We start from the raw sequence: 15,529 nt of genomic DNA on the forward strand, positions 1-15,529 counted from the left end.
AGAGAATTCAACCTTTAGACTAGCCAATATTGAGTTTTCTAATGTAGTAACAGGATGGAGAAGAGATGGGTATTCTCGGCAAAGGTAGACTAGACCCATGAAAACCCTCGGGTATCAGACCTTATAAACCGTCCCACCGGGCTCACTCACGAAAGCCCTTCCTGAGTGTGTCATCAAAGCCGTAAGGACTAAAACCCGAAGCACTTGAGGGAGAGGCGTGCGGAAATGAATCACTAACACACTGCATGGAGACTGCCTCCTTCCAAAATGTGCTCTTTTTAATTCTTGGGAGACGGATTTGGGATCAGGAGGAAGAAAGGAAGGAAGGTCAACAAGTCAGGAATCTACTGCCGTCTCTGAAACTAAATTACAATTTGTTTATGCAAGAGTTTATTGCTTTAAAAAAAAATAGTACATGCCTTCCTATTATCGTCTCTACAATTCTATGCCTTCCTAGGTAAGTGCTTCAGAACAAGCTCCCCTCTACTAACCTCACTTCTAAATGTACAGAGAAGTAGAGATGGGCGTGGTCTTCCTTTTTCATGGCTTACCGAGACAAGTGGCCGATTGCCGTCCGCGCAACAGGCCCCTCTACCCCTCTTAATTTTTCTAAATGACTTTTACAGACACATCCCATGAAAAGAAGCCACTCTCCTTTAGTAGCTACTCAAAATCATCTAGCCTGTCCATGAAGCCTCTAATCTTAGAATTCCGTCTGCAGCATTCAACCATATTGTCACATTATGTTCAGCAGTGACTCTATCCTTAGTTATAGCCACGTGTTATAAGCCCTTCATTTTCCCGATGATCAATACACTGTCTTCTTAAAGATCGTCTATGCTACGGCAGCATAGTCCTTGTTTTGTTCGTTCTCGTTTTCTTGCGGGCTCGTGATTTTTACTTCGGGTCTTGGTGGTCTTTGAGGGTCTAAGTCAGCCTGGAAGAAAAGTGATCCAAACAAAGATATTTAGTTCTTTCGTCCCAAAGGTCATAAAATTCACAAAGGGAAAAAAAAAAATGACTCCATATTTAGGTAATCATATAAACAGTCAACTAAAAATAGTTCCTGGGGTCCCCTTTGTGTTTTAGTTGATCATGCCAGTGGACGTACCGTCCTCAATACCTTACTTGCACAAAAGCCCTACCTGGGACCATAAGAGCAGGGAAGCGGCAGGGAGAGGGAGAAGCAGACTCCCCACTGATTAGGGAGCCCGACGTGGGGCTCCGTCCCAGGACCCCGGGATCATGACCTGAGCCAAAGCCAGATGCTTAACTGACTGAGCCACCCAGGTGCCCCTCAATTTTTTTTTCCTTGATCTCACTTTAAGTTTTTATTTTCAATAGCATATTTATATTTTTCATTTCAGCATTTTCAGAGAAAAAAGCACAGCAGTTCTACCTCCATGTCACATTAACCCAGCCCCATACCAGCTGTTCTCGTGTGAATCAGAGCTCATAGATTCCTTGTGACTCTGATACCAAGTACCATCGTGTGCAGAGGTAAGGGCGGGAAGCAAACCAAGTACAGACGCAGGATTTCTCCAATGTTACGGGCAACCCTGGACTTGGACTTCTTTTATGTTGTTAAGGATCTTGTCTCATGTCCAATGTGCCTGCTTCCCACTAGACCGAAATCCAAGCGGATGAGATCAGAATTCCCTGGTTTACAAGCTCTGCTCCGTGGAACCCTGGAGGCTCCACCGCCCTCGTAAGGGCCACCCGAGTGAGGCCAGGAGGACTAGCTCCAAGGCCCTTTCCCCTACAGCCATAACTGATGGTCTAAAACAGAAAACGAAAAAAGATCGGGACTCCTTTTTCACACAGTTATCTTGGGAAGTGTCTCCAACACCACGTGACCTCCATATCCGTGGCTTGGGCAGCGTTTCTCCTGCTTCCCTGCTGTCTGTCTGTCTGTCATCCCAGCACACCGTACCTAAGAATGGCTACACAGAACAAAACAGTACCTGCTAAACTGAACCTCGGGCCATTCTAGAAACAAACAGTCTTTTTTGAAGTAGTTTATTTTCAAGGTATAATTTGTAATTCCTATGGATCTTGTTTTTCGCATGTTCGATACGCTTCAAATGTACCTGAAGGAGCCCATGGGGGAGAATGGAAACAGCCTGCACTGCCCTCAGGGGAGAGACGAGTGGAGCGAGATTCAGTCTCCCTGCGGGTGACTGCCCTGCTCTGGCATGTGCAGAGTTAACAGCCCTGACTTCAGATTCCCTGTCAGGACACCCTGGGAAGACCCGGACTGCACATTCCAGGACCTTGATCTTGACCGAGGCCCAATTCTTAGAAGACGTCTATTTTTAAAAGCTGAATTTCCAGAATGGACAGACAGGTCCCCCACTCGTTTCGGTACAGCTGTTTGAGGTGACAGCACTGAATTAAAACCCAGAGCACTGGGAGAGCACACTCTTGGACCTCAGGACCGAGGTCCCACAGAGGGTTTGCGCTCGGGTTTCTTGCTGGAGACTTTCATCAGAGGCAACAATAATGAAGAGCTTCATGAAGCCAACTGCTGTAGTTACCATATCCGTGACACCGTGACAGCGAGGACACGGTCCTCCATGTTACTGTGCTTTGCGGGTGATACCCCCAGATGAGCCATTTTGCTTCCCCTGAGAAAGTGTGTGTGTGTGTGTGTGTGTGTGTGTGTGTGTGTGTGTGTGTTTCTTGAGAAGTTCATTTGATGTCCTTATTGAGGGAAAGAGAATCATGTTATGGACTGATTTCTAATTTTAGCTACAAACAACTCAGGATACAAATTTTCGCTCATTTTCAGTAACTCTGCAGAACAGCATATGGGGAATTTGTAACTGACTACAACTGTGATTCCCTCACCTTAAGGAAAGAGGAGACAGGAGACACATTGAGTGTTTTCATTTAGATGCTGAGAATGTTTTCGTATAAAGCAGACAACAGATTACAGAAGACTCTGTGCCGGTTATTGAAACCTGGCCACAAGAAGGTTTTGCTATTTTACCATTACTAAATTTGGTCCCCCCACCCCACCCAAGCAAAATAAAACAGATGAACCCATAGTAAATCATCAAGAAAACCACAGTCACGACACCAGGTTCAGGAATAAAGACATCCAGGCCCGCGTGAGAGGTTACAGCCTGAAGATCCTGGGCCCTGAACAGAGGGAGAGACAGGAAGGGTTCATTCTCCCGGATGGGAAGAAGGCTGCGGAGTGCACCCTGCCTCTTAGGACGCTGAACTTGACTCCATTCATCAGTCTCTAATTTAATCATCCAAGCTCTGGAAGGATGCCTGCACGTGAGACTCTCCTGCTGCAGGGACCCTAGCGGGAACACGGGCTAGGAAGGAGGTGTTAGCATGTCATTCCTTACCCTCTCGGTCTAATAAGTAGCACCATGTATTAATAAATGCCTGGTGCATCGAATGCGTAATTCAATTAATCCATTTAATGGGGACTAACCAAGTGAGACTTAACAGAGTACAAAGAAGTCACCCATGACAGAAGGGATGTGCTTTCTTTCATGTCTAGATCTCATGGCCTTGATGTTCATTTCTTGTCTGTGCCTCCCCGGATCTGAACTTAACTTGTATTGGTTCATATTTGTTATATACACTCTCGGGAGCCTCTGCGAACTCTGTAGAGTGAGACAAGGGATGGGGGTGGGGTGGATGAGTGATGGGTGATGGGTGGGTGGAGGTGTGGAACGGGTAGGTGAGCAGGCGGAGGTATGGGTGAGTGGGTGCCTGAGTGCGGGGGGGATGGGTGGGGATAGGCGGACAGGTGCGTGAGCGGGTAGATGAGGGGTGCAGGGGTCGGTGGTGGGTGGGGGTTGAGTGGTTGCGTGGGTGCATGGGTGGGGGAGGGGATGGGTGGGTAGGAAGTTGGGTGGGTGACTGGGTCGATGAGTGAAGGAGTAGGTGTATGTGTGGGTGGGGGATGGGTGGGTGGCTGGATGGACAGACGGATGAGTGGGTGGGTGACAGGACAGATGCATGGACTCTCTGATAGGTAGAGGTGGATGGCAGCACTTGTTAACTGACCGAAATAATACGGTCAAGCAAACAGTGTCGAGTCCTTCCCCGCTCGGCAGTAAGTGGTTTCAGTGCAAGTCCTAAGTGCTTGGGCAACTCCCGAAGTGCATGGGCGTGTGCCCCGCACACACATTCACACACGAACACACAAGTACCTCGCCTTGTGCACTGCCAGCTCCCTGCGACTTGACTTCCTCCTCCACTGCCTCCGGAGGCTCGGCATGCACCTGATCCAGCTCCTCGCCATTCTCCTCATCCGTGCCTCCGGTCCCGCGGGCGGGGGCCACCGGCTCCTCGCTGGGACGCGGGACGCCCTCGGCCTGCTCCGAGTCAGCCGGCGCCGCCTCCTCTCCTGCTCCTTCCACAGCACCGTTCGTTCCCGAGAGGTCTTCTTTCTGCTCTGCATCCTTGTTCGCTTTTCCTCCATCTTCCTCCTCATCCACGATTTCCGCTGGCCTCTGGCGGGGCAGAATGAATAAGGGAGGAAAGTCAGCAGGGCGACGGATGCGCCACCGCCCGTTGGGACGACGGGACGATGATCTCGCCACAGTCACGTAAACGTCCTCACACACACACAGCGCTCTGCAGCGGACAAGGCACAACCTTCCCCGAGAACCCACGGTGCGCCGCTCTTCGCGAGGGATCTCCTGCACTGGCCCTCCCAACAGCCCTGTGCCGTGGGTGTTAGTCCCCTTCTACGGGGGCGAAAACCGAGGTGCAAAGAGACCAAACAGCTCGCCCAAGATCCCGCTGTGTGGGAGTCAAAGAGCCAGGACTGGGACGAGGCGTGTGACTCCAGGAATAGTGCTCGTAAGCCCTGCAGCAGAGACAAAGCCAGACTGTAGGGCCTTTGGCCCATACCTAGTGCAGTGTCCGGCCCAGAGGAGGAGCTTAAAAAAAAGTTTCTGCAGAGAAATCAACCTCCCCTCTGTGATGCCTGGTGTGTATTTAGATCACAAGATACAGAGAGAGTGCAACAGTGCTGGTGCCAGGATGTGAGGCCAGGCTTTCCAGCGCCGCATGTGGCCTGCTGCCCACACAATGCCTGCGGGCTCCCAGCGTATCTCAAAACACAAACACGGTCACTCAGCTCCAAGGCCAAACTATTCTACGTCCTTTCTATAAAAATGATAAGTGCTCAAGAGTCTATGAGCCCAAATTAGGCAATTTCCAAGTTTTTCAGATATATATACGTCTGCTTTAAAAGACAGCAGGAGGCAGACTTCCAGAGCCAAGACTTGGAGAAAGGCCTGGGCTCAGGGCTTGGTCGGGTACTTACTAGCTGTCACCTCACTTCCGTGAGGGCCAGAGTCCCCAGGTGTCACATGAGAATATCATAAAACATGCAGGGGGAGTGAAGGAGAGAAGTTACACGCAGTGCCTCCCCCCCTACTTGGCATATCACATCTTGAAACACCAGAGTCGCCTCCCATTTGTAGGACATGCTCTGTCCAGGAGTCAGAGTTTCCACTGCCTGTGATAAAATAACAGCTTGTCTTCTAAGGAACAGAACAGAAAGAACACAGGATTTGTTCTAAGTTAGGACCTAGACCTGCCTCCTTCTGGTTGACACCGGACAGGTCACGTGGTCCCCCAGCACCTATAAAATGAGGGTCTGAGATGAAATTCCCCCCGGCCACCCCCCGTTCCCGCTCTGGAACTCCGTTCTCCCCAAACCACTCTAATGCTTGTTAGGAGGTCTTAATGGTCTTCTCGTAAAAGTTAACCTAATACGCTCCATTTTGGAAGAAAAAACAAACAAACAAAACCAAACCAGAGTGGACTAAAAGTTGAGGACAGAACTCCACACATTACTTTGAAGAGGAAAAGAGATGAACTGTGAAATCTTGCATTCTGCTCAACAGAGCGCCTCAGTTTCAACGGCATGAGATCAATGATGCACTTGAAAAAAATGAAAGAAAAATATTAATTGTTCTTAAGATATTCCAGTGACCATGGCGTAGACCATCACACAGCTTAAGTCATGGTATACGTGAGGCTGGGCCTCCCACATTTTCCGTTCGGGTATTCGGTGTCGGACGGTGTGGGGCCCCCAAGTTCCCTAAGCTTGCTGCCCCGGGTGAGGCCCTTGGGAAGGCCAAATGCGGGACAGAAATGGGCACGTGGGGGGTGACCCCGCCACGCGGTGTGAAGAGAGCAGACGGAGACTTAGGAAATGGAACCTGCGCTGGGTAAGGGTTTCCTGCTTTGATGTGTAAGACCCAGAGGAAGGGAGGGGAGAAAAACCTCCAGTTTCCAAGAGGCCCAGCAGTATGCGCCCCTGCCCACACCCCAGCCCTGAGACAGACTCGCTTCGGGCGACGAGACAGGAAGAGCGTGCTGAGGGAGAGGACGGGCGCCGGGGGGCAGGGGAGAGGAAACGTCGGGCCGGGGGGTGGTGTATGCACCCTAAGGAGCAAGGGCTGGGAGGGGGCTTCCTCAACAGGACACTCGGACAGAGAGGGGACTGCAGGTGCGAAGAGCTGGAATAAGGAGCCGACTCAGAATCACTGGGGGCAGCTTGCCACGCACAGGTCATGAGAGCCCAAGGAAAGGCCAAAGGGGCTCGGGCCCAGAGCCCACAAGCTCCTTCCTTAGGGACTCTGAAGGACGTGAGGGGCACTCCCTTTGTCCCTCTGGAAGAGGTCATCTTCCATCGTGAGTCACCGTGACTCATGAGTGGGCCCGGGGTACCCCTCGGCGCGGAGCAGCACTGGGGGTGCCGGACATTCGGAGACAAATCCGACAGGAATCGGGGAGCTCAGAGCCGGGCGGGCACCGGGCACACCGTAGACAGCCTGGCGCAGGGGTCCGGAAAGGGACCTCGGGTGGGGGGCATGGCAGCCGGCCACCTGGGCTCGGTCACGGTGCCCGCTGGAGCCCACAGGAACGCCGCGTGTAGGGGGAGTGTGTCCCAGAGGCCCCGGCTCCCGTCCGCACTGACAGTTGCGCCCTGTGCTTGGCCCTGTGCTGACACACTCGTCCCTTCGTGAGACCGTCCTGACACCCGTGCCAGGTCCGCCTCTTAGGTCCCCGCAACCCTGACAGCATCACACGGCAACGGCCAGGCAGGGCGGGGACTGGAACCCAGGGCCGCAGCTGTTCGTCCTTAAAGACACACCAGGAGGGGTTTCTCCTTCACGGGGTCACTGCGGCGAGCAGCCCCCGAGTGTCCTTTCAGTGGCCGGAGCTGTGGCTCCGAAAGACGCAGCCCCGCTTCAACATGAAACAATTACCGAACGTTTCCAGGTTTCTCTGAAAGACTTTTTGGCGGATCCACGGAGGGCGCGTCATGAGGACGGCTGGGCAGAGTCGCCGACGCGTTACACGACAGAACTCCAGAAATGCCGCAGCACCACGGCCACGGAGAGCAGAGCTCTTTTTAGATTATTTCTGAGAATTGAATAATGGTTAGTGTACCTAAACTCGCCCCACTCGGAGCAACATTTGGTTTTGGTTTTAAAGGGAAGTTATACGGAATTCTGTAACACAAACGTGGAAGGGTAATGACCGAGAACACCCCAAGTTCACTGCCGTTATTTAGGGGCATAGATCTGTCTGTCCCTGGTCTCTCTGAGAATCTGTTCCAAGAACATGCGAACGTCTACTAAGGTGACTATTTCTGTGTCCAGTGAAGTCTCTTTTCCTTTCCTGAAATCTGGATTGATTCTGAAATGTGGGGAAATAGTGGGAGTTGGTTTTCAGTTTTTAGTTTTGCGTTTCTCGCCTCACTCCCGATTCCCAAACACATACGCTTTTTTTTTTCCTTCTTTTCATGCAGTCAGCGGGGACAGACCCTCACCTCTGTCTAAGGAAGGAGACGCCCAGCCCTGACTTCAGGCTCTGCTGTCCCCACCATTAGGAGCGCTGCTGTAAACACACAGGATCGCCCTCCGGTCCCGTTCGTTCTGTTACACCTTCCCACCGCGGCTCTCTCACCATCATCCCACATCTGGTTAGCTCAGCTTTACGAAATGAAAGCTTAAGGTGGCTACACTAAGAGTTGGATCCATTTAAATAAGATGCTAATGGGAGTTTAAAGGCTTAGAATGCCTTAAAATATCCACAGTGTAGAACACAATTTATTATTACTACGACACTACAACTCAGGCCAAAAAAAAAAAAAAAGACTTCTGCTATGACAGATCTGTAATGAATAAATGAAAAGCAATGTGCTTTTTGGTGTAATCTCCTTTGAAGCAGACATTAAATTATTAAAGATGTTTCCAGTGCATACATCAATCAAATCATCCCCAGAAGGAACACTGGGTTTCACACCCATACACACACACACATACACAGATAAAATCTATACCATGGCAGGACCTTCAGAGAAGCAAAAGAACGCCCCTTCCACAAGACGGTGGGGGTCCACAGCGGGAGGGAGGGAGGAGGGAGTCAGCAAGCCGCACACTCCCTCAATCCTTGCCCTCCTCTTGCTGCAGAGAAACTCCCCAGGAGGACGATGGTGCCCCTCGAGCAATGCTGACCTGACATTTGGCCCCGGCAGCGGGACGCCCACAATGGAGAGTCTACTCAGGTGAACGCTGTTCGTAGAGGCCTTGGGATCTCCCCTCACAGCGAGAACAGCTCTTCCCTGGGGGGCAGGCGGTGAGTCAGCTCTATGCAGAGCCAGACACAGGAGGTCACTTACTATATGATTTCATTTCCATGAAAATCCACAAAACATTCAGAAAAGGTCAATCTATGAAGACAGAAAGTAGATTCGTGGTGGCCAGGCCTGAGGAGAAGGGAGAATGGGCAGAAGCCGCTTACTAGGCAGGAGGTTTTGGGGTTGCTCGCGTGGCTCAGTGGGTTGAGCGTCTGACTCCTGGGTTTTGGCTCAGAGCAGGATCCGGAGTCCTGGGACTGAGTCCTGTGTCAGGCTCCGTGCTCAGCTGGGAACCTGCTTCTCTCCCTCTCTCTCTGCCTCTGCCCCTCCCCCTGCTTGCACACACACTGTCTCTGTCTCTCTCTCAAATAAATAAATAGTTTAAAACATAGGCATGGGGTTTCCTTTGGGAGAGATGGAAAATGCCCAGGAACTAGACAGAGGGAACAGCCGAACAACACTGTGAGTGTCCGAAACGCCCCAGATCTCTCTGTTTAAGAACTGTCGATGGTTTGTTGTATGTTAGCAGAGTCTTCAATTTCTTCTCTTCTCTTTTCTTTCTTTCTTTCTTTCTTTTTTTTTTTTTTAAGAAGAAAGAGAGGGAGCACAAGCACGAGCAGGAGGGGAGAGGGACGGGAGAATCTTAAGCAGGCTCCGTGCACCCAGCAGAGCCCATCACAGAGCTCGATCCCACGACCCTGAGATCAGGACTTGAGCCGAAATCAAGAGTCAGATGCCTGCCTGACCGATGGAGCCACCCAAGTGCCCCTCTTTTTTTTAAAATTTATTTATTTTTTATTTATTTTCAGCATAATAGTATTCATTATTTTTGCACCACACCCAGTGCTCCATGCAATCCATGCCCTCTCTAATACCCACCACCTGGTTCCCCCAACCTCCCACCCCCCGCCCCTTCAAAACACTCAGATTGTTTTTCAGAGTCCATAGTCTCTGGTTCACCTCACCTTCCAATTCCTCCCAACTCCCTTCTCCTCTCTAACACCCCTTGTCCTCCATGCTATTTGTTATGCTCCACAAATAAGTGAAGTCATATGATAATTGACTCTCTCTGCTTGACTGATTTCACTCAGCAGAATCTCTTCCAGTCCCGTCCATGTTGCTACAAAAGTTGGGGATTCATCCTTTCTGATGGAGGCATAATACTCCATAGTGTATATGGACCACATCTTCCTTATCCATTCATCAGTTGAAGGGCATCTTGGTTCTTTCCATAGTTTGGCGACCATGGCCATTGCTGGTATAAACACTGGGGTACAGATGGCCCTTCTTTTCACGACATCTGTATCTTTGGGGTAAATACCCAGGAGTACAATTGCCAGGTCATAGGGAAGTTCTATTTTAAATTTCTTGAGGAATCTCCACACTGTTCTCCAAAGAGGCTGCACCAACTTACCCCTCTTGCTTCAACTTTTAAGGAAACCGTGTGCCCCAACTCCTGACCACCAGGTGGAGCTGTGTGGCCAACTCTCTGCTAAGATGATGCCCAGAGAATGTGCCACCTGAGGAACCAGCCTCTGGGTATCTCCCTGCTTTACTGGGCAGTTATGTTCCAGGCAGACACCTCCCTTGTCTCAGGTGTAAAACCTTCCCTTCACAGACTGTCCCGTGACTCCTGGTGGAAAGTCGCTGCTGGTGCTGAATGAATGAGAAAGCTGAATGAATGAACTAACAAAAAGATCTGAGAGGAACAGCTCACTCAAAATTATAATACAGAAAGTTCTAGAAAAATGTTCCTAGTGCCCCACCCACTCCACAAAAAAAAAAAAAAAAAAAAACCAACAACAACAACAACAAAAAACTTACAACTTTTTAATTTCCTAAAAATCCCCAAGTAGTTCTCAGCTTCTGCATTTAGCTGGACCTGCCCTCTGGCTGGGATGCGGGCACCGGCGTAGAGTCAGTGAACAAGGCTCAGGGACACGGAGCCCAAAGGCAACAAATCAGGAAGATGCTCTTACCGAGGCTTCAAGTCTTCTCCCTTAAAGAAGGGGATTTACCTTCTTCTTTGCATTGACCTCAAATGTTAGCCAATCTGTGGCTAAAATTATAAGAGAACCCGTTTTCAGGTAGGAATTGTTTCTCCAAACAGTACATCCATCCTAAAATCTCAGGACTACAAGGAATTGCGGAATCCTAAAGCACGATTAGAGCACGATTCCCGTGCTTCACTGGTGTCAAGTAAGGGTGTGCACTAGACCTTCTCCAGGACACGCACAACCCGATGTACGTAGTAGGACAGCAAGGATCACAGAAGTCCCTCAAACGATTCCAGCCCCACAACCCGGCATCAGGAGCAACAACAGCACTGCTAGAGTAACAGACACGTTACACATATATGTACAATTACAGACTATATATACCCTCAAACCTACAAGTTTTTATATAAAAAAAAAAGGTAAGAACTTTTATCTGTCAAAAAGCATGTTACTTAGGGTCTCCTGGGGGGCAGGGAGGGCTCAGTTGGTTGAGCATCTGACTTGGTTTTGGCTCAGGTCATGACCCTAGGGGCGTGAGATCGAGCCCCTGCATCAGGCTCTGTGCTCAGTGGGGAGTCTGCTTCAGATCCTCCCTCTCTCTCTGCCCTACCCCCCTTCCCCACTTTAAAAGAAAAAAGCAAGCATATTCTTTATCATAAGCAATTGTTCTTACAAAGTTTTACTAGAAAGCTTCCATAGTTCTCCCTAATACAACACCAGTGTTGGTGTTCCAAGTGCCTTTTGCCTGCATGCGCTTATCTGCATATCTTACTATTTATTTCCTAACAGGCAGTCTGAGATGGTGGTTGATTTGGATGGCAAGTCAGGAAAGGTCTGGTCGTTATTAGCGCCGGCTGCGTCCTCGCGGGGACGGTTCTGAGTATTCAGGATTCCTAGAGAGTGAGCATGCGGTGACCAAGGTTAACTCGAGATTCCTGCATGGCGAGAGGAAGGGAGATGGAATATGGAAATCATATGGAAATGAGTCACAGGATGTCGAAAGTGTCAATTACTTGGACGGTAGTCACGGACAGCTGGGGCGGCTCGGAGGTCGCGCGCTTGAAACCCACATCACACCTTTGCCAGCCACAGCAGCACCCAAACTAGACACGGGAGAGGCATCGAAACGGAGACCGCAGCTGAGGTCCTGCCCACTTTAGAAGTAAATATTTATTTGTCATATTTACATTGAAGCTCCCTGAGGATTGTATGTGAAGGTTTAAGACCCCGGTTATCTGAGAGAACGGCGCGAGTTAGAACTTTCTCGTCAAGCCCACCACTTGCGCCCTCCTCCCTAGTGTCTGACCACCGTGACCACTGTGTCTCCTCCCCAGTCCCACCTGTCACCGCATCCCCCCTGAAACCCACTCCTCCAGGGAGCAGAGATCAGCACCAAAAAGAAACAAAAATGGCAGAGACCAGCACCAAAAACAAACAAAATGAAGTCTGCTTCTCATGTACCATTTACCACCTTCTGTTTCTGCTTTGGGAAAGAGGGGAGGGTCTGTTTCAGGCTCTCCGTGGAAAGCGTTTCTGTGGAGTTCCGGCAATGGTGTTGCAGACCGAGAAGTCGCCCTGCTTGTGTTTGCTTCTGTTGCCATGGAAACTCAAAGTCATCCCCACCCAAGCTGAATGAGGTGTTTGGAAATACTCAGTTTTAGTTTTTTGTGATAACGAAATACCACTTTCGGTTTTCAGAGGGGAAGAGAAAAATAACTCAATAAAAAGATTTAGATGTGGTTTGAAGTACCGTGACCTATAAAAAGGGGGGGTTTCTGTTCACAGATGCGACCCTGCAAGCGGAGTGAGGCTCCAGCCAGGCACCTGCTGAGAGCTGGCCCACCCGAGCCCACGAAGCTCCTCCGGTCCTGAGACACCCATACAGGAAGACAGAACACACTGTAAACATATTCAGATAGCATGAGACTATTTTAGTCATCATTAGGGAGGGAAAAAAAAATCTCCAATAAGTTCTCTCACTTTAGAAGTAAATGTTGATTTTTCTCTCACTTACATCAGAAATCCCCGAGGGCTATGTTTTAATGTTTAACACCATTTCCATCAAGTAAACACAAATCTAGAAACAGGATGTCACAAAGACCCTTGCTGAGGACGCACAGGGAAATTAAGAAGCCAGATCCCCCCCCTCTCCAGTCCCGCAGCGGAGCGCGAGCCCTGCAGCGGCGGACGTGAGCACGACTCGTGGAAAGCCTGGGACCTGGAAGGATGGTGGAGACATTGTTTACACAGTGATCCCTTTCACTTCAGTGAAGGCAGTGACAGCCGAGGAGCCCTCCACACAGACGGCATGTGTTGCTGTCTGTGGGAAAACTAGAAGCCCCGAATCTCACCCGTTGCCCTCCCTTGAGGTGCTCAGAGAGAGAGGTCCAAGCTGGAAGCCCTGGGCACCTGCAGGGACACCCCCTTCAGCAGGCTGTGGCTCTGCGGGAAGAGGAGGCTTTGTGTCCTCGATGGCACACTACGGAGCTTGCACCCATGTCCCTTCTGGCTTTAAACATCTTATAATTCTTACTTTCACAAATACATTCCATGGATCTATGGGTCTGGTCAGAAAAAGCAACTCCCTTTACCCTTCTGTGTCTTTTATTACTCGTGGAAAAGTAATGCGGAGAAGCTCTCCATCTAGTTCGCCTGTCACAGGAGATGGCCAGCGGTGGCCGATTCCCCGTAAGCAGCAGTCTGGGTAAGCGGCGAGGCCACGCGTCGGCGCGGAGAACACAACTATGTCATTGGGCACTTTGGGATTTCAAACCTTACTATTTCTGGTTAGACTACAGATTTTTATTTAAGATTGATTTATTTATTTGAGAAAGAGAGAGATAGAGAACACACAAGAAGGGGGAGGCACGGCAGGGAGAGGGAGAAACAGACTCTCCCCTACTGAGCAGGGAGCCCACCTCAGGATTCCATCCGAGAACCCTGGGATCATGACCAGAGACAAAAGCAGACACTCAAATGACTGAACCACCCAGGTGTCCCAACTACAGTTTTGTTTTGGTTTTTTTTGTTTTTGTTTTTAAGTGGTGTTATGTCAAATGCCCCCAGGGGCTGGGGAAAGAACACAAGTGTGTAATCCACGACCAGCGTTGGTAACACAGTGTGCTGGGGTCGGGGGTGCACTGAAGAGTGTCAGGGCTACTAAAGAGATTCTGTGAACCCTGTGCCAGCCAAAGAGTCTCTTGTGGGAGATCAGGTCAGGCTGCCCGTTTCTCATCACTAGTGGAAATTCTATAAAGACCGTTAATTTTCCCTGGAATGAATTAGTGTGGAAGGGATCCCTGGTTAAACACAACACGTTGAACAAATGTGAATTTTTTTTTTTTTTCACTTAGCTCCCTTCTGACATCCCTCTAAATTGTCAGTAAAGGCAATTAGGAAAAAAACCCAAAAAAAAAAAAAAAAAAAAAAAAACCATGACCCCATAAGGGCACGGAAGCCTGGGAAGGAAATAACAGCCATAAAATCTGGGAAAGCCAATGGCTGTGGGGCCAGTGACAGCAGAACCGATGCTGCTAAAATTTGCTCCTGTGGGAGGGGGCGCCGAGAAGCAGACCTCTGCGCGCTGAAGGACCTACAGAAAGCTGAGGGACGGGCAGCACCATCTATCTCTGGAAGAAGGGGCGTATGTGTGACTAAAAATAGGGGGACTAGCTTATAGTCTTTAAAAGAAGCACTGAGACTCCCAAGATTCCCCCCACCCCGCCCTTGAGAAAGACAGGAGTTTTCTTCTCTAAAGATGTTGAACTACAGGGGAGCCAGACTCAGCACAGCTGAGAACAAGGGCACCACGGGCACCGTACTGAAACCAGGACGTATACATTTCTAAACTGCAAGATCCCCAACGCCCCATCCCACCGTCAGGTCCCCAAATGCTCACATCCAGGCTGACACCCAAAAGACTCCATTCAAAGGAAAAAGACCAACCTACAAGAACAATGAAAAATGGAGATCTGCCAAGGAAATGGCAAAAAAACAGTCCTACAGTGAAACTCCCTTAACCCAAGGAGCTGAGCCTATGCATGCAGAGTTTCCCTAACGCTGCACACTAAAATCTAACCAGACATACACCTTAAATTGATAGAATGGTGTAGGTCAGATATATTTCAATTAAAAAAAAAAAAAAAACCTCTACCCAGACAGCCAAGAAACACCTCTAACATGGAGATAGAAATCAAAACCTAGAAAGAAGCAAAGAAACACATAAGAAACAAGAGATATTACAGGAAAAGAAAGTTTAAAATAATAGATGAATCCTTGGAGATATAAAGGAAGCTATCACATCCATAAAACAAGAATAAGAGGTTATAAAAAATGAGCATTCAGAGAATATGAGGGAAATTAAAAACAAAATATGATGACAAGGGAAATAAATCAAGAGATGGAAGATAAATTCTGAGGCTTTTTGACTTTAAAAGAAGTTGAGAAAATAGCAAGAAAATTTATAGATATGAAACATAGGAGAAGTAAGTGGAGGGTCAGTCTAAGAAGGCTTGTATTCTAATACTTGGGAGTTCCAGACAGAGTAGAGATGGGGAGAAGGAAACTCAAATAGATAGTTCAATATTTTTTTTTTCCTGAACTGAGAAATAAACATTTCAAAAATTAAAAAGCCCATTAAGAGAAGTCTCTAACTTCAGTTCAGGTTATGATCTCGGGGTCCTAGATCGGCCTTGCATTAGGGGTCTGCATTAGGGAGCCCTTCCCCTACTCATGTGCTCTCTCTTTCTAATAAAAATCTTAAACAAAACAAAACAAAAACAAAAACACAAAAACCCACTTAGCACCCCGTACAGTAAGCCCAAATTGCTGCACCAAGGCACATAATGGGAAATTTTCAGAACATCAGAAACAAAGGAAAGACCCTAAATGCTTCCAA

General features: G+C 49.0%; 1 protein-coding gene across 2 annotated transcripts in view; it reads right to left on the reverse strand.

Moving 5' to 3' along the window:
• Positions 1-242: 242 nt before the first annotated feature.
• Positions 243-15,529, reverse strand: part of DCDC2 (doublecortin domain containing 2) — a 132,103-nt gene continuing 116,816 nt past the window's right edge. For both annotated transcript variants that reach the window (XM_045085096.1, XM_045085097.1), the window contains exons 10-11: positions 4,179-4,481; positions 243-937 (exon numbers count right to left, since the gene is read on the reverse strand). In XM_045085096.1, coding sequence (XP_044941031.1) covers positions 836-937; positions 4,179-4,481 — 405 coding nt within the window. In that variant the 3' untranslated portion in view covers positions 243-835. The remainder of the gene's footprint in view (positions 938-4,178; positions 4,482-15,529) is intronic.

This window comes from Mustela putorius, unplaced genomic scaffold (assembly GCF_011764305.1).
Source record: "Mustela putorius furo isolate JIRA1106 unplaced genomic scaffold, ASM1176430v1.1 tig00000831_pilon_pilon_pilon, whole genome shotgun sequence".
NCBI classification, from domain to species: domain Eukaryota; kingdom Metazoa; phylum Chordata; class Mammalia; order Carnivora; family Mustelidae; genus Mustela; species Mustela putorius.